Genomic DNA, 23,401 nt, shown 5'->3' with positions numbered 1-23,401 from the left:
CTGGTAACTGGCCCTCTGGAAAACTCCTGGAACATACTCAGCCAGGTCTCCCTGATGTGGCCGTGTGTGTACATGGTGGTGGAGGAGGAGCCCCGGGCCACTGTTTGAAAATGAAATCTAGTCCTTGCCTGGAGTCTACCTGTGTGTCTTGGGGGCTGGGGTGGGGGCAGATGGGAGCTTTCAGAATGAGCCAGAAATAAAAGCACAAAGCTAAAGGCTGGATGGAGCCTGTCCTTGGAGCGCTGAGAGCCAGCTCTCCAGGAAAACACTGAAAGAAAGGGAGACTCCAGCAAGTTTTAAATAAAATCCACTCCGGGTCTCAAATCTCTCTTTGGGCAAGGGATAAGGCAGCTTGGAAGCTGATTTGGAAATAAAGTCACCAAGTGTGGTGGCTTGACAGAACGGCAGGCGATCCTGCTTTCCTTCTAGAAGAAACTCGGGCCCCAGCGAGCTGGGGCCACCTGCCTGACAGCCTGTGTGGTAGGGTTGGCCTGAGCGCCGGGTGTCTGCACCGCCCCCGCCGTCCAGCCGCATTCCTGGCCCCGCTGGGAGGGGCCGCACACTCAGAGGCCTGGCACGGGACCCAGGCAGCGTCCTTCCTGGCGGCCGTGGGGGCAGGGCAGCGCCAGGGGTACGGGAAGGGGGGGGCGGGGCACGATGAAAGCTGCATCGGGGGAGGGTGGAGGTGGGTTGGGGGGAGGGGCAGAGGGTCGGACGGTGACCTGAGGGGCTGGCTGCACTTCGAATGCAGGAAGCCCCGGCTAAGGGACACTAAAATCGTGGGGCCCGGGTGCCTCCACTCTGGCCGGAAGCTTCAGGGAGGCTGAAGCTGGGGTGGAAACGGGGGGGTGGGGAAGGGAGGGGGGACAGGGGAGGGGAGAGAGGCAGGCAGCTTCGGCCGGCCGCTCAGGCCTGGAAGGGGCGGGCAGAGTGGAGCTTCCTGGAGGAGCGGAGGAAGTCGTGCCCATTTCTGGAAGTGGATGGGATGGCCCCGGGTGGGGAGTGGAAATGGCCCGAAGGGAGCTGGTGCCCAGGCTGAGGGTCTTCCGGGTGCCTGACTCCAACACCTGGTGACTCCAGCCCCTGGGCAATGGGACTCAAACTCGGTTTTAACCCAGACCCAGACCTTGGGAGTTTAGGTTGAGCTCAGCAATGCCCCCTGGTGCCCAGTCTGGGGTCTGTCCTGCCACTGCCTTAGATTCCCTGGAGACCTGACCAGTGGTCAAGGAGTCCCCAGTGCGGGGTCAGCAATGCGTTCTGTTTACAACACCCTGAGGACCTATTTCTGATGTCTCTGGGTGCCAAACTGGGGGATAATCTGTGATACCTACTTCTATTTTTTTTTTTTTGGCTGCGTGTTGGGTCTTCCTTGCGGCGCACAGGCTTTCTCTAGTTGCGGCGAGCGGGGGCTACTCGTCATCCGGGTGCGCAGGCTTCTCACTGCAATGGCTTCTCCTGTTGCGGAGCACAGGCTCTAGGCGCGTGGGCTTCAGTAGTTGTGGCTTGCGGGCTCTAGAGCGCAGGCTCAGTAGTGGTGGCACATGGGCTTAGTTGCTCTGTGGCATGTGGGATCTTCCCGGACCAGGGCTCTATCCTGTGTCCCCTGCATTGGCAGGAGGATTCTTAACCACTTGCGCCACCAGGGAAGTCCCTGTGATACCTATTGATGCAGACAGCCTACCCATCTGTCAACGATGGTCCCATCTGCCCCTGTGCCTGTTTGGCAAGCGTTGCTCCCGTCTCGGCAGAGTCTCTGTGTATAGTTTCTCCGGTTGTGCACCGCACATAGGCTCCATATTTAAGGGGCTACCACACGTCTCACACACCATGCATTTACATATTTATTAAGGCAGTTTCTCAGCAGATGGAGGTCAAGTGCCTTGGGGAAGGGGTGTGCCTTTTGCACAAAAGCAGCATATGGGCTAGATCAGCCCTGGTCCCATCTCCCTGGTGCCCTCGGTTTATGACAGCTTGTGCCTGAAGACCTGCCCTACTCTCCCCATGTCTGACCCCTGGACGATTGTGCAGCTCCCTGGCTCTGGTGCGCCCCTCCGCCCTCAGGCTCAACCCCAGGAGGCCACACTACCTCGGCCAGCAGATTCCAGGGCCCACACCATTCCTAAAGGAGCCGCCAGCCCTGGAAGTGGGGCTGCTTTTCACAGAGCCTCTGTGTGCTCCCACCACGACACTCCCCAGGCCAGCTACCCTACATGGGCATTCACAGGGACCCCCATCACACACATACACTTCTTTCCTCCAGCACCTGGGAGAGCTGTCCTTGGTCTCCTTCTCCCTCCCCGTCCTTCCCTTCCCTCATTCAGCAAAGATTTATGGGTACCTACCCTACTGTGTGCCTGGCCCTATGTAAAAGGCAAATCTGACCACATCTCTCCCCGGCTCTGGGCCCCTCAGAATGTATCCCAGTCCTCGGGGGGATCTGAACCCTGTACCATCCAAGGCTCACCTTCTGCCCCTGTCCCATTCACTCATTCAATGAGCATTTACTGGACATCTACGGTTTGCAGTCCCAGTGTGGAGATCTAACGATGCTTAGTCAATGATGATGATGATGATGATTATTTTGGCTGCATTGGGTCTTCGTTGCTGCGCACGGGCTTTCTCTAGTTGAGGCGAGCAGGGGCTACTCTTCGTTGTGGTGCACGGGCTCCTCATTGCGGTGGCTTCTCTTGTTGCGGAGCATAGGCTCTAGGCACACAGGCTTCGGTAGTTGCAGCACACGGTCTCAGTAGTTGCGGCACGTGGGCCCTAGAGCACGCAGGCTTCAGTATTTGTGGTGCGTAGGCTCAGTAGTTGTGGCTCGTGGGCTCTAGAGCACAGGCTCAGTAGTTGTGGCGCATGGGCTCAGTTGCCCCGTGGCATGTGGGATCTTCCCAAACCAGGGATCAAACCTGTGTCCCCTGCCTTGGCAGGCAGACTCTTAACCACTGTGCCACCAGGGAAGTCCAGTCAATGATTATTGACTCAATAAGCCATACTGTGTTGAAAGCCAGGCCACCTGTGTTTGAACTTCTGCTTTGCCGTTCTGTGGCTGTGTGACCCTAGGCAAGGTTCTCGACTTCTCTGGGCCTCAGGGTCCTCATCTGTAAGCTGGGACAGTAAGAGTACCTACCTCAAAGGGCTGTTGTTCTGAGGGGAGAGTGTTCTAGGCAGAGGGATGTGCAAGGGTTAGGGAGTGAGGGACCCTACAATCTTTTCAGGAATCTGTAAGCTGCTGGGTTTGATTGGAAACAGGGGAAAAGTGGTAAGGTAAGTGATGGAGCTGGAGGGGTTGGCAGGGACCAGGGCACACAGGGCCCTGGGTGGGGGAACTTTACTCTGAAGGTACTAGGGTAAAGGAATCTGGAAGTAAATGGATCTCTCTGGCTGCCATTGGTGGGAGGTGAGACTGGGGGCCAGGAGTCCAGAGGGGAGGGAGGCCACGGAGGGACAGAGAAGCCTTGGAGAGGAGAGGGGAGGGGAGGGGAGAGATGCTGGAGAGGACAGGCTGTGGGGGTGATGAGCTGCAATAGAGAAGGGGCCTAGGATGAGACCCAGGGCTCTAGCCAGGGGACTTGGGGATGGTGGCACCACCCTGGGATGGTGACCTGGAGGGGGAGCAGGTCTGGGGTTGACACTGAGGCCAGAGAGGGACACAGTGGGTGCAGGGGTCTGTGAGGACACCCAGGGGCAGGCATCCAGGCGGCTGGGCCCCTGGGACTGGAGCTCGGTAGAGAGGGCAGGGGGCGGGAGCAGGCATAAAGGACGGGGGTGAGGAAGACAGCAGTTTCCCTGGGCTGCACTGGGTAGGACCTGGCTCCTGCTTGGCTCAGACTGGGTGGGGAGAGGGTGGTCCCTGAGGAGAGCCTTTCACCTCCTTCCCCAGCTCTGCAGGATGTCCTGTGTTTATGGAGGTGGCCTTGCCCGGAACTGGGACACTGGTGCCACCCCTTAAATTCAACTTCCCTTGGCCACACCCCCTTGGGTGAGGAAAAGCAAGAGACAGAGAGAGACAGAGAAGGAGAGACATAGAGAGACACGGAGAGAGATAAGGAATGAGGACAGAGACACAGAGGGACACATAGACAGAGACACAGAGAGAGAGACATATCTTTCACCACAAAAAACTCAGAGCAAACTGCGAAAGGAGGCTCCCTTCACCTGCTAAAGGGCAGCTACAAAAAACATACAGCTAACATCATACTTCATGGCAAAAGACTGTGCTTGTCCCCTAAGATTGGGAACAAACAAGGATATCTGCCCTCTGAGACCCGGAGAGGGACAGGATAGCCTGTACCAGCCTCCTTGTCTGTTTGACCCTGAGCAGCAAGGGGTGAATTTTCTTCCCAGCTCTAGCCTGGTCTGTCATCAGATTGTTTCCACCCTCCACCCTTTGTCCCTCCTGTAGGTACCCAGGGCCCTAAGAACAAAGTCGCAGCCCCTCTTCGTGGCCCTGCTGTCCCTCCCCTCATCTTCCCCTCACTCTCACGTTCACCAGTTTCTCAAAGGGACCCTTTGCACGGGCTGTTTCCTCTACCTGAAACCCACTCTCATTTATCCACCACCCGCAGCTTGGCATGAACTCCTATGTATCCTTCAGGTGCCAGCTCAAATGTTACCTCCTCCAAGAAGCCCTCCATGCCATTTCTGATAGTATCAGAGTGCCAGACCCCTCTTACAGACCTGGATCCTTTTCTCAGAGCACTTAGCTCAGAGTGTGTAATGATACACTCATTTCGTTAGTCACTTCTTTAGTGTCTGCCCCCCTTGGACTGTGAGTCCTGTGAGGGCACAGTCACAGTCACTGCTGTGTCCCCAGCACCGCCCAGCCCAGGGATGGATGGATACAGAGGAGGTGTCTGCAAATAGCTGGTGAATAAGTGTATAAATGAGAAGGAGATGCAAAGGAAGGGGCATGTGTGGCTCTAGAGACACAGCCATGAACAAGGACACAGTTCTCAGCTCCTGGAAATTTCCTATGCGCTGAGCTCCGTCTGGATTCAGATCCTTTGCACAGGCTGTTCCGTCTGCCCATGAAACTGTTCCACTCCCTCTTCTCTCTCTCCCTCTTTTTTGTTTGTTTGTTTGTTTTGTTTTGTTTTGTTTTTTTGGCCAAGCTGTGTGGCTTGCAGGATCCTAGTTCCCTGACCAGGGATCAAACCCATGCCTCCTGCAGTGGAAGCACAGAGTCCTAACCACTGGACTGCCAGGGAATTTCCACACTCCCTCTTCTCTTGCCTAGATCCTATGGGTCATTCAAGTCTCAGTTCACATGTCCCCTCCTACAGGAAGCCTTCCCTGATCTCCCTTCCTAGGGTGAAGCAGGTACCTTTCCTGGGCTACCCCAGCAAGGCTCTGACCTCTCTGCCTGCAATTCCCCCATCCCAACCCTGGCCACTCTGGGTCTGTCTCCCTGTTGGACTGTGAACTCTGTGAAAGCAGGCCCAGGCTATCTTGGTCACACTGTGTCCCCAGCACCATCCAGCATGGGGCTGGGCACAAGACCAGGTGCTCATTGACTGCTTGCTGACTTTGGATAAAGGACTGCTCCCTCTCTCCCCGCTGGTGCTTTGCCCGTGTTCCTCCTCCCTCCTTCTGGAAAACTCTTCCCTAGCCTTTTACCTGGCTCCCTCCTCCTCAACTCTCCAGTTTGACTCCAGGAATCCTATCCTGAGCCTGCCCCCCGTGGTGAATTTAGGTCTGTCAGTGTCCCCAGTGCCCAGCAAAGGGCCTGTCACCAAGGGCTTGTGAATGTTTGTTGAATGAATAAATGAACAGATGAATGTTTGAATGAATCAATGAATGAGAGAGAGAGAGAGAGAGAGCGCGCACCTGCAATGGAGGAAGGGTCTCCTCAGGCCCATCAGCAGCCCTGACCACACTGTTCCTTCCACCCTTCCCGGGAGGAGTGTTCTGGCTGGGTTCCGCCACACCCCAACCCTTGGTGGCTGCCAGGCCTGGAAGGCATTTCCCAGAGGTCAGCACATTCCTGCCTTCCCCGGTGGCTGAGAGTGGGCAGGGGGCATTTCGGAGAGAGGGGAGGAGGGCCCTAGCATTCTGGGTTCCTGCCAACCAGCTCCTAGTCCCCCGTGCCCCCGTGCCCTCGGGAGTAGGCCCCAACTGCTTAGTGTGGGGAGGGGGATGAATTCGCAGAGGGGCCAGCTGAGCCGATGTGAAGGCTGAGGGTGCCGACGGAGCTGAGGGCCTGGTGGCCGTGCCTGGCTGGACAATGGGGCCGAAGCTGCTGACATGCATTTTGGGGGTAATCCCCAGCCTCTTCCCAGCCCCAGCCCCAGGCCCGGGCTCAGAGAGCCAGGAGCATCCGAGGCAGCGGCCGGGTGGGTGTGAGGGGCATGTGGGGGTACTTGTGCTCCCTGTGCCGCCCCCCGGGGTCTGGTGAGTCAGGGCAGGCTGGGGGCCGGGGGTCAGGGGATCAGGGTGAGGCCTAGTGGCCTTGGTTTGGGAGTTGGGCAGGTCTGGGTTCAAATCCTGGTGCTACCTATTACCTGCTGTGGGTGACCTTGGTGTCATTCCCCTCTCTGAGCCTCCTTGTCTGTTTTATGAAGGGAACAGACGTGTATTGCAGGGTCTTTGGGGTCCAGCAGAACTAGGGTTGGACCCCAGCTCCACCACCCCCTGGCTGTGTAGCTAAAAATTGGGCATAATCTATCTTGCGTCCTTGATTCCAGGAACCGAGCTTTGGGTGCCCAGCACAGTATTTAGCACATGATAGGTGCCCCGTGAAATGGCAACTCCATTAAACAGAGAAGTGGGGCTCCCCTGGCCCCAGTCTCACTCAGGCCAAAAGTCCCCTGACAAGTCTAGCTGGTCCCCTAATTTGTGTGAAGAATACAAAATATGTATAAGTAGCATTCACTCCGGGCCCGGCACTTATTAAAGTTTTTAGTCTCTCTTAACTCATTTTATCTTCACAAGAAACCCATAAGGTGGGCACTTTTACTATCCCTGTTTTAGAGATGGAGAAACTGAGGCCCAGAAAGATGCTGCGACTTGCCGAAGTTCACACAGCCAGGACACGGCTGAGCTGGGATTTGAACCCAAATTGACCAGGAGAGGGAGTAGAAGTTTAATCTAGGGGCCCCAGGAACCAGCGGGGCCATGCCTGGGTGTGGAAGCCAGGGAATAGTGCTGGTGAGGGGCTGAGTCTCCAAGTGGCACTAGCAACGTGCAAATCCCAGGAGCGGGGCTCATGGTGGAGGTCTCAGCCCAGGCAGGGGAACAGCACTGGGCTGTCTCGGCTTCTCTTCCGTGGTTCCCACCCCCTTGCGGGTGGACGTAGCTGGGAGATGGGGATGTTTGTTTCCCTACCACCCACCCCATGGTGATGTCATACCTGGGCAGCCAATGGCTGGGGTCTCCCCCTCCTCCCCCTCCCCATTCCTTTTCCCCCCCAGCTTGGGGCTGGGGCTGAGCAGACGGACCAGGAGCTCTCGAGGTGTCTGGAGGCCCAGTGGTAAGAGACCGGCCCGCCAGTTCCCTTCCTGGCCAGGCTGGGAAGCCGTGGGAATGAGACCCAGGATCTTGGGAGGTGCTGGGAGGGTATCTGGGGCCCAGGAGGCTGTGTGGTATAGGAGTTAAAGGTACAGACCTTGGAACCAGACCCTGGGTTCAAATCCCAATGTTCTCTTCTTTCTAGCTGTGTCGTCTTGGGCAAGATATTTCATTCTTTGTGCCTCTGCTTTCCCATCTCTAAAATGGGCTGAGGGAGGCTACCTCCCAGGGCTGACATGAGAGTAAATGAGTTGCTGCTTATAAAGAGCTGGGGCAGGATGCTGAGGGTGGGACAGGCTTTTTTGTCCCTGGAATAGAGTGCTGGGGAGGCAAGGCTGATCTTGTTGGTTGGAGGCTGGTCCCCGAGCTGCATTTTGTCCCTCACCCAAAGCTCCTCTTTGGTAGGGGAGAAAGTGGGGCCACTGTGAGCAAAGGCTGGATATGAGACACTTTGAGATGCACAGACACACTTGCTGTCAGAGACTAGTTTATGTTCCTTGAGCACTTACTATATTCTCTGAATATTCTAAGCACCTACTGTTGTCTCACAATTCCTCAAAGCCACTCTTATCGGCTCCATTTTACAGATGAAGAAACTGAGGCCCTGAGAGGTGAAATACCTTGCCCAAGTATTCAAACCTGAGGAGTGCTGGAGCAGGCCCTAACGGAGGCAGCTGGAAGCCACTGCCAGAATGCCTCTCCCCCCCACATCACTAGATGGCCTCAGACAACACCTAGGGGCCCGGATGAGTCAGGTCTACCCCCCACTCCCATTGCAAGGGCACCAGATCCCTCTGGTGGTTGAGGTGGCTGAGGCTCTGAGAGGGGAGAATTCCTAAACGAGGTTGGCGCCAGCCATGGTGGGGGGAGGAGGGTACACTGAGGCAAATCTGGGGGATTCCTCAGCAGGCCCAGCTCGGCTGAGGGGCCCAGAGTACAAATGACAACCCCTCACCCCAGCCACCCTGAAGGGCATGAGTGACATCTTAAATGGGCATCTAAGTTGTGATTTCCCCAGGGAGGTGTTTTCAGGAGTTAATGAGCCCAGGCAGGGAAGGATCTTTGCACATAATAAGTGCTCAAGAAATGGGGACTCTCAGAATTCTGGAAGCTCAGGAATGTACTAGGGCAGCGTCACAGGAATTGCTCAAGAAGTGGGCTCTTGGCCTCTGGAGGGTCCTGCCTGGCCTTAATTCTCCAGGGAATCCCCATTAGATCTTCCCCTAACACAAGTCAGCCCCCCCAACCCCACCTCCCTATCCCTCCTTCCCCTGCCTAGTGGGACAGGCAGATCTGGGAACAGAGAGTGCCCGGGGTTGGGCACTTCCAAAGCTGCTTCCTTCCGAAGCTGCTCCCACCCCGTCCCACCCCAGGAGCTGGGTACGTGGCTCAGGAAGGGCACAGCTGGGCTAAATATAACCTGGGCTGGGCAGCTGTCCCGGGCAGGGATGAAGAAGCAGGGCACTCTCTCTTGCCCTCACCCTGGCTGAGCTTCCTGTGCCAGCCTCTGGGTGTGACCTTCTCTGGCCTGTCCTGGAGCAGGGAGCTTGCGGCCTAGGGGATCCCCCCCTCCTCTCCACCACCTCCTACAAGTAGCAGGCTTCTCTCACCCCCAGCTCAGGACAGACACTACGTTATATCGGGGAGTCAGAGTTAGCATTTCAGACCTGGGTTCAAGTCCCAACTCCCTCACAGTGATATCCTGGCTCTCTTTTTTTTTTTGGCCAGGCCACGCGGCATGTGGGATCTTAGTTCCTTGACGAGGGATCGAACCCGGGCCCCCTGCAGTGGAAGCACGGAGTCCTAACCACTGGACCGCCAGGGAATTCCCTGTGATATCCCGTTTCTTAACCCTCATTTACTCATCAGTAAAATGGGGTACCATGAGGCCATGTCTATAAAGTGTCTGCCTGGCTCAGGGTTGGCACCAACGAGGTCCCTCTAAAAATGCCTGTTCCTGGCACCCTTGATCCCCTCTGCCCAGCCCAACTCCTGCCTCAGCTGTTTTGCTGCTTGGGCCTCCTCCAGTGCTCAGAGCCACCAACGCAAGTGAAGGTGCAGCGTTGGGGTCAAGGGCACAGGTCCTAGCTGTGTGACCCCAAACAGGTCACTTCCCCTCTCTGAGCCTCAGTTTTCAACCCTAAAATAGCCATCACATCCAGAGTGATTTCGAGGCCTAAGGGTGCCAGCATAAGGCCCAGTTCAGAGGAAATAATCCAGATGTGGGAGCCAACCACTACTTGGAGGGGCTGGGGGCTCACAGGGGAGACCAGGACCCCTAGGAGAGCCAGAGAGGAGCCTTCTGACACCGTGGGGGGGCCAACCAGTGAAGTGGGTACAGCTGGAGCATTGAGGGGGTCCCTGTGTCCTCTATCCTGGCCAGTGGTGGGCTATGAAGGGCCATTGTGCAGCTGGGGGTGGGTGGGCAGGGGCGGAATGTGACCGGGCACAGCAGATGGGCCATTGTTTGAGGGAATGTGCCGCGTGAGGCCTGACCTTTCCCTGTGGAGTGGGGGTTGGCGGGTTGGCATGCCAGCTGGGGGCTGGGAGAACAAGGCCAGAGTTGGGGGCTCGGAGGAGGGAGACAGGATCCATCCCCTTTTCCCCAGAAGGGCCTGTCGGGGAGGCTGCACGCAAATCCCGGCTCTACCTCCTTCTCGCTGTGCTGTGTGACCTTGAGCGAGGTCCTTGGCCTCTCTCAGGGCTTAGGGTTTTCTCTCTCTTTTTTTTTTTTGAAACTATTTTTTATTGGAGTATAGTTGATTTACAATGTTGTGGGGTTAGGGTTTTCTGCGGTGAGGTGGAAAGTGAAGGTCTTAGCACAGGACTGGCAAAGAGTAACCACGCAATGCCCTTTAGTTATCATCCGTATGAGCAGCTGGAGCTTTCAGACAAGTTCAAGTCCTGCCTGGGTCATTTGTGACCCAGGAAAGTGACTTTCCTTCTCCCGGCCTCAGGTGTCTTCTTTGTAACAAGCTCAGTAATTGTATTGACCTCACAGGGGTGTTCTGAAATCCACATGCAATGACCCCCGTGGGATATTCGACACAAGATCAAGACCACAGGAAGTTCTTAGTGATAATCATAGCAAGTGCTTATGAAGTGCCCACCATGTGCCTGGCACTGTATATTTACAGACACATTTGACCCTCCTAACAGCCCTGGGAGGTAGGTGCCCTCATTCTCCCCATTTTATAGATGAGGAGACTGAGGCACAGAGAGGTGAGGTGATTTGCCTACAGGGAGTACATGGCAGTGGATATAATGATTTTACAGTGAATTTGGCCCCCTCAGTCAGCTGAGGTGGTTGGTGTAGGGGCTCTGCTGTCAGAAAGGCCTAGGAGTCAGTTCTAGCTATACTGCCTGCCGTGTCACCTTGGATAAAGGTCTTCTGAGCCTTAGTGCCCCCACCTACACTATGGGGATAGAGTACCCTTTTTTTTTTTTTTTTTTGGCCACACCGCGCAGGATGCAGGATCTTAGTTCCCCGACCAGTGATCAAACCTGTGCCCCGCGCAGTGGAAGCGCGGAGTCCTAACCACTAGACTGCCAGGGAATTCCTGGGGATAGAGTATTGACAGAGTGTGGGAAGGGTCAGACACTCAGGAAGCAATCAGTGGGGTTAGCTGATAGTAATGCTCACGTTATTCTTCTTAGAGCCCCGGACCCAGGAGGCCCAAGGAGCTGGAGGTGACCCTGAGGTGAGCAGTGGCTGGTGCCACATGCCCCTCCCTGCCCCTCCCTCGCCTGTCTGGAGCCTCATGACCTGGTCTCTCCCTGGCAGGCAGCGAGACCCCAGAGGAAGGGCGCGAGCCCCGCAGACGACTGTGCACCACCCCAGGCTGGGCTCCTGTTAGGAGGGGGTGCTTGTTCCCAGGCAGTGGTAAGAGGACAGCTGGGATGGGGGGGCCCTTCTCCCCTTCTCATACCCACCTTGACCTCTCCCTTTAAGCCCAGCCTTCTCCTCTCATCCTCTCCTGGCCTCAAGCCTCCATCCCTGCCCCTGCAGGCTCAGAGGCAGCTGCTCCATGCAGAACTGAAACTGGTCCTGCAGCAGAAGGGAGAGAGGAAGCAGGAGCCTGGGGCCCAGGTGACTCCCAGCAGCGCCATGGAGGCCAGGAGCCGGAGTGCTGAGGTGAGCACCCACCACATCCTGCAAGGGGGACTTGTGGGGCCTTGGTGGGAGGCACGGACTAGGGTAGCAAGGAGACACTCCCTGGCTTCTCTGTGCCTCAGTCTCCCCATCTGTGAAATGGAGATAGCTGCAGGGCCTATTTTATGGGTCACTGTGAAGGAAAAAAAAATTAACATTTGTAATGTGCTTAACACAGTACCTGGCACAGACTAAGATTCAAAGAAGCTAATTCATTGAGCATAATGGAATTATATTAACAATGATAAGCTTAAAAAAATAGAGTAGAAACCCTTCATCAGAAGAGGCAGGATGGTGTAGGGGTTAAAGACATGGGCTTTGGACCCATGGGCTTACATCCCAACCCTGCCACTTCAGTTGTACAGCCCTGAACAGATGTCCTGAACTTTCTAACCCTCAGTTTCCCCATCAGTGAAATGGGGCAATGGTCCCCACCTCTGAGGGTGCTGAGGACTCACACTTGTGTCATTTGCCCAGGGCCTGGTACCTAGGAAGCCTCCTCGAATGTTAACGGCTTTCACTGTTATGGAGACAGAGCACTAGCACTGACTGCATCCCATTGGATGCTAGGCACAGAGTGGGTCTCCTTTTACAGGAGCCAAGCTGAGGCCGAGGGGTGGCAGGCAGGGGGTAAAGTGCATGGAGGCCACTGCCTACAGGACGGCTTATGGGCTCTGAGGTCACAGACCTGAGGTTGAGGCCCCACCGCTTAACTTGCTGTGTGGCATTAGGCAGTCACTTCACTTCTCTGGACCTTTGTGTCCTACTCTGTGACTGCCCAAGCTGCGGGGAGGATGAAAGGAGATGCCACACATAAAATGCTTAGCCCAGGGCCTAAGGGTGGTGGTGATGGTCATGCTTTTCCCTGCTGCCTCTACCACAACTCTTTCTACCCCTTCTCACCATGCTCCGCCCAGCTCTCCAGTCCCCGGGCCACTGCTGTGGAGCATCTGGCCAGACCTGCTTTCCCCTCTCCAAGCCCTGGGCTCAACCGCAGTCTGTACCAGCCTCGATGCACTACCCACTACAGCAACCCCTCACATCTCTGTTGCTTCAGGTCTCAGCTCACAGAGACTCCTTCCAGTACACCCATGTTACCCAACTTTACAGTAGGGAAATGGGTCCAGAGAGGGCAAAGCCCCCCCCCCCCCCCCCCCGCCGAGACACACAGCAGATTGGGTTCCTGGATGGTTGTGGAACTGAGGCCTTTCACTGTGTCTCCTGGGAAGCCCGGGTGTGGATCCCACAGTGCACTGCTGGGCCAGGGCCAGGTCAGCACCATTTACAGTAAATACCAGGAATACCACGTCTGCCAGCCCACCACTCATTACCCACGCACCCTTCTTCACTGGATTCCCTCTCCAATGGGCGTTATGCAGGGCTTGGGGTCATAGGGCACAGTCACACACATCAAGCCTTCAAGGAGGCCAGTCCCACCTGCACCCCTCCATACAGCACCACTAAGGGTCGGCCCTTTCTTCGGGACCCCATCCTCCATCCCACCCCTGTTCTGCTGTTATTAAAGCCCCTCCCCATAGTTCAAGCCCGTCCACAGACTATGGGTCCCCTCCGCACCTCCACGGTTACACTCTAGCCGCACCCATCTATCTTTCGCCGCTCCTCTCAGGCAACCGTCCTCCATCCGCAAATACTCCAACCCTAGCCCCGCCCCGAACTGGCCACGCCCCTGGGGGGGGAGGCACAGCCTCGCCCTCATATCAGGCCCGCCTCTCAGTCACCACTCAGGTTCCTCTGGCTTCCCCACCCCGCCCCTCCTCTACAACACCGCCCCGCGCCCCGCCTCTCCCGACAGCGGAATTTGGGGCTCCACCAGGCCTTTGGGGCTCCACCAGGCCTGTGAGCCTCGAGAGCCGTTGAACCCTTTCGCGGGGTCTCACCGAGCGAGCGGCCCTCGTGCTCACTTAAAGGGGAGATGCTGGAGAGGGTGGGCCCGCACAACCTGCCTGAGCCCCGCCGAGGCGCCTGTGCCCTGAGGACCCGGTTAAGAGCCGCTTTTAAGCGCAATGGCGGGCTCTGGGCGAGGTCCCGCCCTAGCGCCCCATGGCGACCCCTCGCCGCCCTCCGCAGGAGCTGAGGCGGGCGGAGTTGGTGGAGATCATCGTGGAGACGGAGGCGCAGACCGGGGTCAGCGGCATCAACGTAGCCGGCGGCGGCAAGGAGGGAATCTTCGTCCGCGAGCTGCGTGAGGACTCACCTGCGGCCAGGAGCCTCAGCCTGCAGGAAGGTGAGCGGGGCGGGGGCATGGGGCGGGGCTTTCCTGCGGGGGCGGGGTTGGGAAGCTGCCCTGGGTACCGGGACCAGGAGGCGGGGTTAAGGGCTAGGGGCGGGGCTTTGCGTTACCGATCGGCTTTGCGGTTGATCCGAGCAGGAGCTCTGGAGGTTCATTGTCTCGGTTCGACTCCCAGATGTGCAGTTTACTATCTTGTGATCTTTCTGTGCCTCGGTTTTCTCACCTCTAAAATGGGACTAATTCTAGTACTTATCTCATAGGGTTATTATGTGGATTAAATGAGTCAGTATTTGAAAACACAGCACGTAGCTAAGTGGCACATGGTAAGCACTAAGTAAGTGCTAGTTATTGTTTTGTTGTTGAGGCTGAAGAAAAGAGGCGGAGTTAACAACTTGGAGGGGGTGGGGAGGGGAGCTTAGTAAGGGATATTTTAGGTAACATGGCTGAGGCTGATGCGATTTATTCATGCAACAACTATTTACTAAGTGCCTTCTATTTCCAGATATTATTCTGGGTGCTTGGGCTACTGCAGTGAACAAAACAGATAACACTCTCTGCACTTATGGAGCTTACGTTCTAGTGAGGAGAGACATATTTAAGCAAAATATGTAAAATACACAGTAAATTAGAAGGCGATATATGCTTACGGACGCCAGGATGGAAGCTGCATTTTAAATAATTAATTAATTAATTTATTTATTTATTTATTTATGGCTGCGTTGGATCTTCATTGCTGTTCCCGGGCTTTCTCTAGTTGCGGCGATTGGGGGCTGCTCTTCGTAGTGGTGGGCGGGCTTCTCATTGCAGTGGCTTCTCTTGTTGCGGAGCACAGGCTCTAGGTGCATGGGCTTCAGTAGTTGTGGCACACGGGCTTCAGTAGTTGTGGCACGTGGGCTTAGTAGTTGTGGCTCACGGACTCTAGAGCGCAGGCTCAGTAGTTGTGGTGCACAGGCTTAGGCGCTCCGGGGCATGTGGGATCTTCCCGGACCAGGGCTTGAACCCGTGTCCCCTGCATTGGCAGGTGGATTCTTAACCACTGTGCCACCGGGGAAGTCCCGGAAGCTGCATTTTTAAATAGGGTGAGCCAGGAAGAGCAGAAAGGCCTGAAGAAGGTAAGGGAATGAGCTATGTGGCCATCTGGAGGAGCATTCCAGGCAGAGAGAACAGCCATTGCAAATGCCGCAAGATGGGAGCGTGCCTGGCTTGTTGGAGGAACAGCAAGGAAGCCAGGGTGGATGGAGTAGAGTTAATGAAGAGTAGAGTAAGAGATGAGGCCAGAGAGGTAAGAGAAAGGGTAGTTTTTAGAGGGCTTTATAGGCCATGGGGAAGACTTTGACTTTTAATCTGGAAGGTTTGTGAGTGAAGAAAGAACATGAATTGACTGTGTTGAAATGCTGTGTTAGCGGTAGACTGGTGGTGGTGGGGGGCAGGATGGGGAGCAGGAAAAGAGGCTACTGTGATTATCCAGGTAAGAGATTGGTGATGCTTGGGGCCAAAAGAGTGTTATTGGAGATGAAGAGAAGGGTTTGGATTCTGGATATCATTTGGGTCTCAAGCAGGGGTTCAAGCAGATGAAGTCTGGGACTTGACCATTGGACTTAACTGCACAGAGGTCACTGCATGGCATCTTGAGAGGAGCAGTTCAAGGCTCTGGGAAGCGGGTGTCAAAAGTGTAATCGGAGAGGTGGAAATAATGCAGCTAGACAACTCAATGAATTTTGCCATCAAGGTGAAGAGACTTCAGGACTGGATATGGGGTGGGTTGGAAAGAGAAGGATCAAGGATGTGTCCAGGGATTCTCGACCTGAGAATGGAGTTGGTAGTCCCACAAATGGGGAACACTGGGGCTGGAGCTTGTTTGCAGGAAAACCAGGAATATAGTTTGGATCTGTCAGATGAGAGGTGGACCCCAAGGTGGAGATGTGGAGGGATAGTTGGATATTTGAGTCTAGGATGGAGGGGGGAGTGCTGGGCTGGAGAGATACAGTTGGGAGTCAGCATATTTATGATCTTTAAACTCCTGAATCTGGATGAGCTTCCCAAAGGGATGAGTGTAGCATGTAGATGGAGCAGAGGAGAGGTCCAATGCCTGAGCTCTGGGACTGTGTGTCTTTAAGAGGTCTGGGAGATGGGGAGGAACCATCCCAGGAGGCTGAGAAGGAACCTCGAGGGAGGTTCCAGAGGGTGTGGCACCCTGGAAGCCAAGCCAAGCAAGTAGATGAAGGAGAGGAGAGTGAAGCTGGGTCTCAAGCAGGAGTTCAAGCAGATGAAGTCTGGGACTTGACCGTTGGACTTAACTACACAGAGGTCACTGCATGGGACCTTGAGAGGAGCAGTTCAAGGCTCTGGGAGGGGGGATGTAAAAAGTGTAACTGGAGAACTGGAAATAATGCAGCTAGACAACTCAATGGATTTTACCATCAAGGTGAACAGATAAATGGGGCAGGAGCTCCAGAAGAAGTGAGGTCAAGACAACCTCTCTTATGGGAGAAAGAATGGTATGTTGTATGCTGATGGGAATAATGTAGACGAGAAGGACAAATTGATAATGTGGGGAGAGAGGGGAGAATTGCTGGAGTGTGTCCCTGAAAAGGTGGTGGAGGGATTGACCAGAGCTAGGAGTGGGGATGGTTTATCCCTACCTAGAACAGGTGGAGAGTGGAGAAAATCGCCACAGGATCAGGGGGGTGAATAATGGGGCGGGAGCTTCTGGAAGTTCTCTTCTGATTCTGTTCTCTCAGTAAAAGAAGCAAAGTTAGTGTCTGAAGTGTGCGGATGGGGGAGGGGAGTAGAAAGGGGAGGGGTGTGACCTGAATAGGCTTGGATTTGCTCAGTGAGGGAGACGGTGCTAAGGCCGAGGCCATGGCTTTGTCCTTAAGTGTCAGAGCCTCAAACCAGGAGGAACTTTGCGTCTCAATCTTGTGCTCGGGTATAGGCGGGGCCAAAAATTTGGGAGGTGCCTCGCTGCACAGGCTCCAGAGGAGTGGGCGGAACCAGGCCTGGGCGGAGCCGAGAGATGCCCACGCCCCGCCCACCTCCACCTGGCCTGCAGGGGACCAGCTGCTGAGCGCCCGAGTGTTCTTCGAGAACTTCAAGTACGAGGACGCACTACGCCTGCTGCAATGCGCCGAGCCTTACAAGGTCTCCTTCTGCCTGAAGCGCACTGTGCCCACCGGGGACCTGGCGCTGCGGCCTGGGACCGTGGCCGGCTACGAGATCAAGGGCCCGCGGGCCAAGGTGGCCAAGCTGGTACGCGTGCTTAGCCCGGTTACGGCCCTGGACTGCCCCAGCGATCCTGTCTCTGCGCCGTGAGCCCCACTGCCCCACACTGGTGGGCCAGCCTTGCCCTCTGTCTCGTCACTAACCCAGCGCTAATCCCATCCACTGCCTCCTGTTCTCTGCCCCTAAACTCCTCCCTGGGGAGGGGGACCCACCCATCCCAAACCAGGACCCTCACCCACCTCGTCAGGGGTCCTGAACCAGGGCGCTCTGGACCAGAGAGGCCAGGTTCAAGCCTGAGGGCAGCTCATTTACTACGGAGTGACCCTTGACAAGTTTCTTTCCCTCCTTGGGCCTCAGTTTCCCCATCTCTAGAGTGAGGGTTTGGGGGAAAATCCTGGATGAGGAGCCAGAAGTCTTGGGTCACAGTTTCTACACTCCTGTTGATTCACTGTAAGATTCTAAATGAAAGTCTTTGCCTTCCGGGGCAGTAAGAGTGAAATGACAGGCAGGAGGTGGGGATGGTGTTTTGGGGACAAGATGCTCAATCCAGCACATCCCCAGCCTGGTAAAATAACCACATGGGGCTCCCCCTCTCCACCCCAGGCCTCCCACTGTCCCACCGCCTCCTGCCTCTCTCCTCTCTCCCCAGAACATCCAGAGTCTGTCCCCTGTGAAGAAGAAGAAGATGGTGGTGCCCGGGGCCCTGGGGGTCCCTGCAGACCTGGCCCCTGTTGACGTCGAATTCTCCTTTCCCAAGTTCTCCCGTCTGCGTCGAGGCCTCAAAGCCGAGGCTGTCAAAGGTCCTGTCCCAGCTGCCCCCACCCGCCGGCGCCTCCAGCTGCCTCGGCTACGTGTCCGAGAAGTGGCTGAAGAGGCCCAGGTAGCCCGACTGGCCGCTGCCGCTCCTCCCCCCAGGAAGGCCAAAGCAGAGGCCGAGGTGGCTGCAGGAGCCCGATTCACAGCTCCCCAGGTGGAGCTGGTTGGGCCTCGGCTGCCGGGTGCTGAGGTGGGTGTCCCCCAGGTCGCAGCCCCCAAGGGGCCGGGGGAGGTGGCCCCTGCAGCAGAGGTAGTCAGCGGCTTTGCCCTCCACTTGCCAACCCTTGGGCTGGGAGCCCCAGCTGCACCCGCTGTGGAGCCTGCGGCTGGAGGGATCCAGGTCCCCCAAGTGGAGCTGTCCACCTTGCCCTCGCTACCCACTCTGCCCACACTTCCCTGCCTGGAGACCCGGGAAGGGGCTGCGGCAGTGACGGTGCCCACCCTGGACGTGGCAGCACCTACAGTGGAGGTGGACCTGGCCTTGCCTGGTGCAGAGGTGGAGGCCCGAGCAGAGGCGCCTGAGGTGGCCCTGAAGATGCCCCGCCTCAGTTTCCCCCGCTTTGGGGCTCGAGCAAAGGAAGTTGCTGAGGCCAAGGTGGCCAAGGGCAGCCCTGAGGCCAGGGTGAAGGGGCCCAAACTTCGAATGCCCACCTTTGGGCTTTCTCTCCTGGAGCCCCGGCCCGCTGTCCCTGAAGCCGTTGAGAGCAAGCTGAAGCTGCCCACCATCAAGATGCCCTCCTTTGGCATCGGGGTCTCACCGCCTGAGGTCAAGGTGCCCAAGGGGCCTGAGGTGAAGCTTCCCAAGGCCCCAGACGTCAAGGTCCCCAAAATGCCCGAGGCAGCCCTTCCAGATGTGCGACTCCCAGAGGTGGAGCTCCCCAAAGTGTCAGAGATGAAACTCCCAAAGGTGCCGGAGATGGCTGTGCCAGAGGTGAGGCTTCCAGAGGTGCAGCTGCCGAAGGTCCCTGAGGTGAAACTCCCGAAGGTGCCCGAGATGGCCGTGCCAGAAGTGCAGCTCCCAGAAGTGCAGCTCCCGAAAGTCCCAGAGCTGAAGCTGCCAAAGGTACCCGAGATGAAATGCCCTGAAATGAAACTCCCAAAGGTGCCTGAGATGGCTGTGCCAGAGGTGCGACTCCCAGAGGTACAGCTGCCAAAAGTCTCGGAGATGAAACTCCCCAAGTTGCCTGAGATGGTCGTGCCGGACGTGCACCTCCCGGAAGTGCAGCTACCAAAAGTCTCGGAGATGAAAGTCCCCGACGTGAAACTCCCTGAGATGAAGCTCCCGAAGGTGCCCGAGATAGCTGTGCCAGAGGTGCGACTCCCAGAGGTACAGCTGCCAAAAGTCTCGGAGATAAAACTCCCCAAGTTGCCCGAGATAGTCGTGCCGGACGTGCACCTCCCGGAAGTGCAGCTGCCAAAGGTGTCAGAGATGCGGCTGCCAGAAGTGCAGGCGCCAAATGTCCCAGATGTGCATCTGCCGAAGGCACCTGAGGTGAAGCTGCCCAAGGCTCCAGAGGTGCAGCTAAAAGCTGCCAGGGCAGAGGAAGCAGAGGGGGTAGAATTTGGCTTCAAGATGTCCAAGATGACCATGCCCAAGCTAGGGAGGGCAGAGTCCCCATCTCGAGGCAAGCCAGGTGAGGCTGGTGCTGAGGTCTTGGGGAAGCTGGTGACACTTCCCTGTCTGAAGCCAGAGTTGGGCAGCGAGGCTCGTGTGGGTGTCCCCTCTCTCACACTGCCCTCAGTGGAACTAGACCTGCCCGGGGCCTTCGGCCTGGAGGGGCAGGTCCCAGCAGCCGACATGGGCAAGGTGGAGCAGTCGGAAGCCCCTGGGGTGGTAGCAGGGGTCGGGGAAATGGCCTTCTGGTTGCCTTCTGTTGAGATCGTCACGCCACAGCTGCCCACAGTGGAGGTTGAGGAAGGGCAAGCAGAGATGACGGAGGTGAAAGTCAAGCCTTCCTCCAAGTTCTCCCTGCCCAAGTTTGGACTCTCGGGGCCAAAGGTGACCAAGGCAGAGGCTGAGGGGGCTGGACGAGCTGCCAAGCTAAAGGTGTCCAAGTTTGCCATCTCACTCCCCAAGGCTCGGGTGGGCACCGAGGCGGAGGCCAGAGGGACGGGGGACGCAGGCCTGCTGCCCGCCCTCGATCTGTCCATCCCACAGCTCAGCCTGGACTCCCATCTGCCCACAGGCAAGGTGGAGGTGGCAGGGGCTGATGCCAAGCTCAAGGGGCCCAGGTTCGGCCTGCCCAAGTTTGGGGTCAGAGGCCGGGACAGCGAGGCAGGAGAACTAGTGCCAGGGGCGGCTGAGTTGGAGGGCAAGAGCAGGGGTTGGGATGCGAGGGTGAAGATGCCCAAGCTGAAGATGCCCTCCTTTGGGCTGGCTCGAGGGAAGGAAGCAGAAATCCAGGGGGGGCGAGTCAGCCCCGGGGAAAAGCCAGAGTCTACGGCTGTGCAGCTTAAGATCCCTGAGGTGGAATTGGTTACCCTCGGGGCCCAGGAGGAAGGGCAAATGTCCGCAACCAGACAGGTGGGCACTGAGGGCCAGGACGGGGGGCCGAGGGTGCCGCTATGCATCTCCCTGCCCCAGGTGGAGCTGCCCAGCTTTGGGGAGGCTGGCCTGGGTGCCACCCCCGGGCAGCAGGCCAAGAGTGCACCTCCTCCAGCAGAGAGCACACCAGGCTATAGGATCCAGGTGCCTCAGGTGACCTTGTCTCTACCTGGAGCCCAGGTGGTGGGTGGTGAGCAGCTCGTGGGTGAGGGTGTCTTCAAGATGCCCGCTGTGACAGTGCCCCAGCTTGAGCTGGACGTGGGGCTGAGCCGAGAGGTGCAGGTGCGTGAGGCAGCCACGGGTGAGGGCGGGCTGAGGCTGAAGATGCCCACGCTGGGGGCTAGAGATGCGGCGGGGGGTGAGGGGCCTAGGGACCAGACCCCAGGGGCCGAGCGCACCTTCCACCTCTCGCTGCCTGACGTGGAGCTCTCCCCGCCCGCTGTGGGCAGCCACGCTGAATACCAGGTGTCCGAGGGCGAGGGGGATGCTGGACACAAGCTCAAGGTGCGGCTGCCCCGGTTCGGCCTGGCACGGGCCAAGGAGGGGGTTGAGGAGGCCGAGAAAGCCAAGAACCCAAAACTCAGGCTGCCCCGCGTGGGCTTCAGCCAGAGCGAGGCGGCCGGTGGGGAAGGCTCCCCCAGCCCCGAGGAGGAGGAAGAGGAGGGCTGCGGGGAAGGGGCCTCCGGGCGCCGAGGCCGCGTCCGAGTCCGCTTGCCCCGTGTGGGCCTGACTACCCCTTCCAAGGCCTCTCGGGGGCAGGAGGGCGAGGCGGCCCCCAAGTCACCTGGAGGGGAGAAGTCACCCAAGTTCCGCTTCCCGCGGGTGTCCCTAAGCCCCAAGGCCCAGGAGGAAGGTGGATTCCGGGTCCGGCTGCCCAACGTGGGGTTTTCCGAGACGGGGCCTCCAGGCCCCACGAGGATGGAGGGGGCTCAGGCTGCCGTCATCTGAAACCCCTCAGCAGAGGGAGGCTCCCCTCCCGTCTTCCCATCCCCCTCCTCGTTTTGTGTGTGAGATAACTAGCACTAACCCTCAGAGGGCTGGGAGGCGGGCGACTGACCGGGTCAGGGCCGGGGAGTCCGTGCCTGGCTCTTTGGCAGGCGTGCCCGTGTCTTGCCAAGCCATGTGAATAAAATAATCCAGAGGTAGCTTTGTGTCAGGTCTCCTCTGTGTGTGTTTGTTGAGGTTGGGGTGGGGGGGGGGGGGGCGGGTGCAGAGAAAGGAGTCCCTTGAGGATGGCCTGAAGGGATCCTTTGTGCAGTGAGACAGGCCACCCCTGGTCTGAGGAGAGTCTGGGAGGCCTTGGGGTGGGCCTGGTGGGAGGGGGCTGTCCTAGCCCTTCAGAATTCCCAGGGGCCTCTGAGCTGGGGAAGTTCCCCAGCAGAACCCAGCTGCGGGACCCCTCTGCGGGAGACTCTGCCTGTGCTGCGGGACCCACTCCTGCCAGGACAACCCCAGGGCCTCCACCCCAGGCACCCGGCTGCCCTCTTAGGACTAAGTCCCAGGGTCCTCAGCCCCAACTGGGGCTGGGCCTCAGCCTCCAGGGACCCATCTCCACTCAGGATCCAGGTCCCTTAGCCCCCTCCAGGGTCCCCAGGCTCCCCCATTTCTCTCTGAGATGCCCTAGACAAGCTGTCCAGTCCCGAATCTCCCCCTGGTGCCACTATAGCCACCCTTCCACTCTCTTCACATCTCCGCCCTCCCATTCTAGAGGAAGAAGGGCTGTGCCCTTGAGTTGTCCCAAACTCCTCACTTACTCCGGTACCTTCTTCCTTCAAGCCGACCCCACCTTGGGTCACTACCCATCACATGCTTCCTCTTCATCCACACCAAACGTGGCAGGAGTTACCTACGTTCCTGGTGCACACCCCTTGCCCAGGCCCCCAGCATTTGGGGTCTTCCTCCTGCCACAGCTGACCTGTCAGTGTCCTCAGTGGCCTGTCCGTGGTCATGCTCAGGGCCTCTTCTGTCTCCTGTGTCCTGACTTCTCAGGGCTCCTTCCTCCTTCCTGAGTGCTCTCTTCTCTCTCTCTCCCGCACCCCTCCTCTCTCTCCTCCTGTCCCTTGGGCCCTCAGGGCTCCTCCCAGGCCCTCATCCATCCCCACACCCTCCCTGGGCCATGTCGCCCTCCACTCCTCACCTCTGTGCTGATAATTCCCAAAATCTCTCCTGGGTCCACATGGGCCTCCAGTGCACGTCTGCATCTCTGCACACCCCCCTGACGTCTCCTGGACACTAGGAGGTTGTGTCCAGTGGTTCAGAGCTTGGCTCGAGAGCCAGACTGCTCAGGGTCAAAGCCTGCCTCTGGCACCCACCTGGGTGACCTTAGGCATTTTTAAAATTTCTTTTGGCCTCTCTTTTCTCTTCCATAAAATAGAGGTATTGAGATGTATATTGTAAGGATCAGATAAGGCTTCTAAAGCACTCAGAACGGGGAGTTCCCTGGTGGTGGTCCAGGGATTTAGGACTCTGTGCTCTCACTGCCGAGGGCCTGGATTCAATCCTGGTCCGGGAACTAAGACCCCACAAGCCGCGTGGCCAAAATAAATAAATAAAAATTAAAAAAAAAACCCCAGCAACACTCAATACCCGTTTAAATGTTTTAATGTTAAATTTCCTAACGTCCTCTCCCCCAAACTGGTCCCGGTCCATGTTCCCGCCTCAGGGACCATCCCATCCCTATCAAGGCCAGAGCCCTGCACGGCTCCCTCCTTTCCCCCAACCTGGCCTCCTGTGTGTCTCATCCATCTGCCTCTTCCCCTGCCTCCCCAACCTCTCCCACCCGGGCCCTGCTGCAGGCTGGGGCCCTCCACTCTTGCCCCCTCCAATCCGCTCTTCTTCACACAGTAGCTTTCTGACACTCAGATCTGACCCTGGGGAGTTCCCTGGTGGCCTAGTGGTTAGGATT

General features: G+C 57.4%; 1 protein-coding gene across 3 annotated transcripts; it reads left to right on the top strand.

Moving 5' to 3' along the window:
* The first annotated feature begins 6,012 nt into the window (after nucleotides 1-6,012).
* PRX (periaxin) lies at nucleotides 6,013-21,647 on the top strand. Of its 3 annotated transcripts, XM_061173426.1 has the most exons (8): nucleotides 6,357-6,393; nucleotides 7,413-7,471; nucleotides 11,167-11,210; nucleotides 11,294-11,392; nucleotides 11,519-11,644; nucleotides 13,751-13,907; nucleotides 16,966-17,162; nucleotides 17,785-21,647. In XM_061173426.1, exons 5-8 carry the CDS (start codon nucleotides 11,618-11,620, stop codon nucleotides 21,442-21,444), a joined length of 4,041 nt encoding a protein of 1,346 aa, XP_061029409.1. In that variant the 5' UTR covers nucleotides 6,357-6,393; nucleotides 7,413-7,471; nucleotides 11,167-11,210; nucleotides 11,294-11,392; nucleotides 11,519-11,617; the 3' UTR covers nucleotides 21,445-21,647. The 3 variants fall into 3 exon arrangements, with proteins under 3 accessions (XP_061029408.1, XP_061029409.1, XP_061029410.1); XM_061173425.1 differs by lacking the exons at nucleotides 6,357-6,393; nucleotides 7,413-7,471 and adding an exon at nucleotides 6,013-6,335; XM_061173427.1 differs by lacking the exons at nucleotides 6,357-6,393; nucleotides 11,167-11,210 and having other exon boundaries at nucleotides 7,433-7,471.
* Nucleotides 21,648-23,401: the final 1,754 nt, after the last annotated feature.

Source organism: Eubalaena glacialis, chromosome 18 (assembly GCF_028564815.1).
Source record: "Eubalaena glacialis isolate mEubGla1 chromosome 18, mEubGla1.1.hap2.+ XY, whole genome shotgun sequence".
Lineage (NCBI taxonomy): Eukaryota > Metazoa > Chordata > Mammalia > Artiodactyla > Balaenidae > Eubalaena > Eubalaena glacialis.
This window is presented reverse-complemented; position numbering and strand designations above follow the sequence as displayed.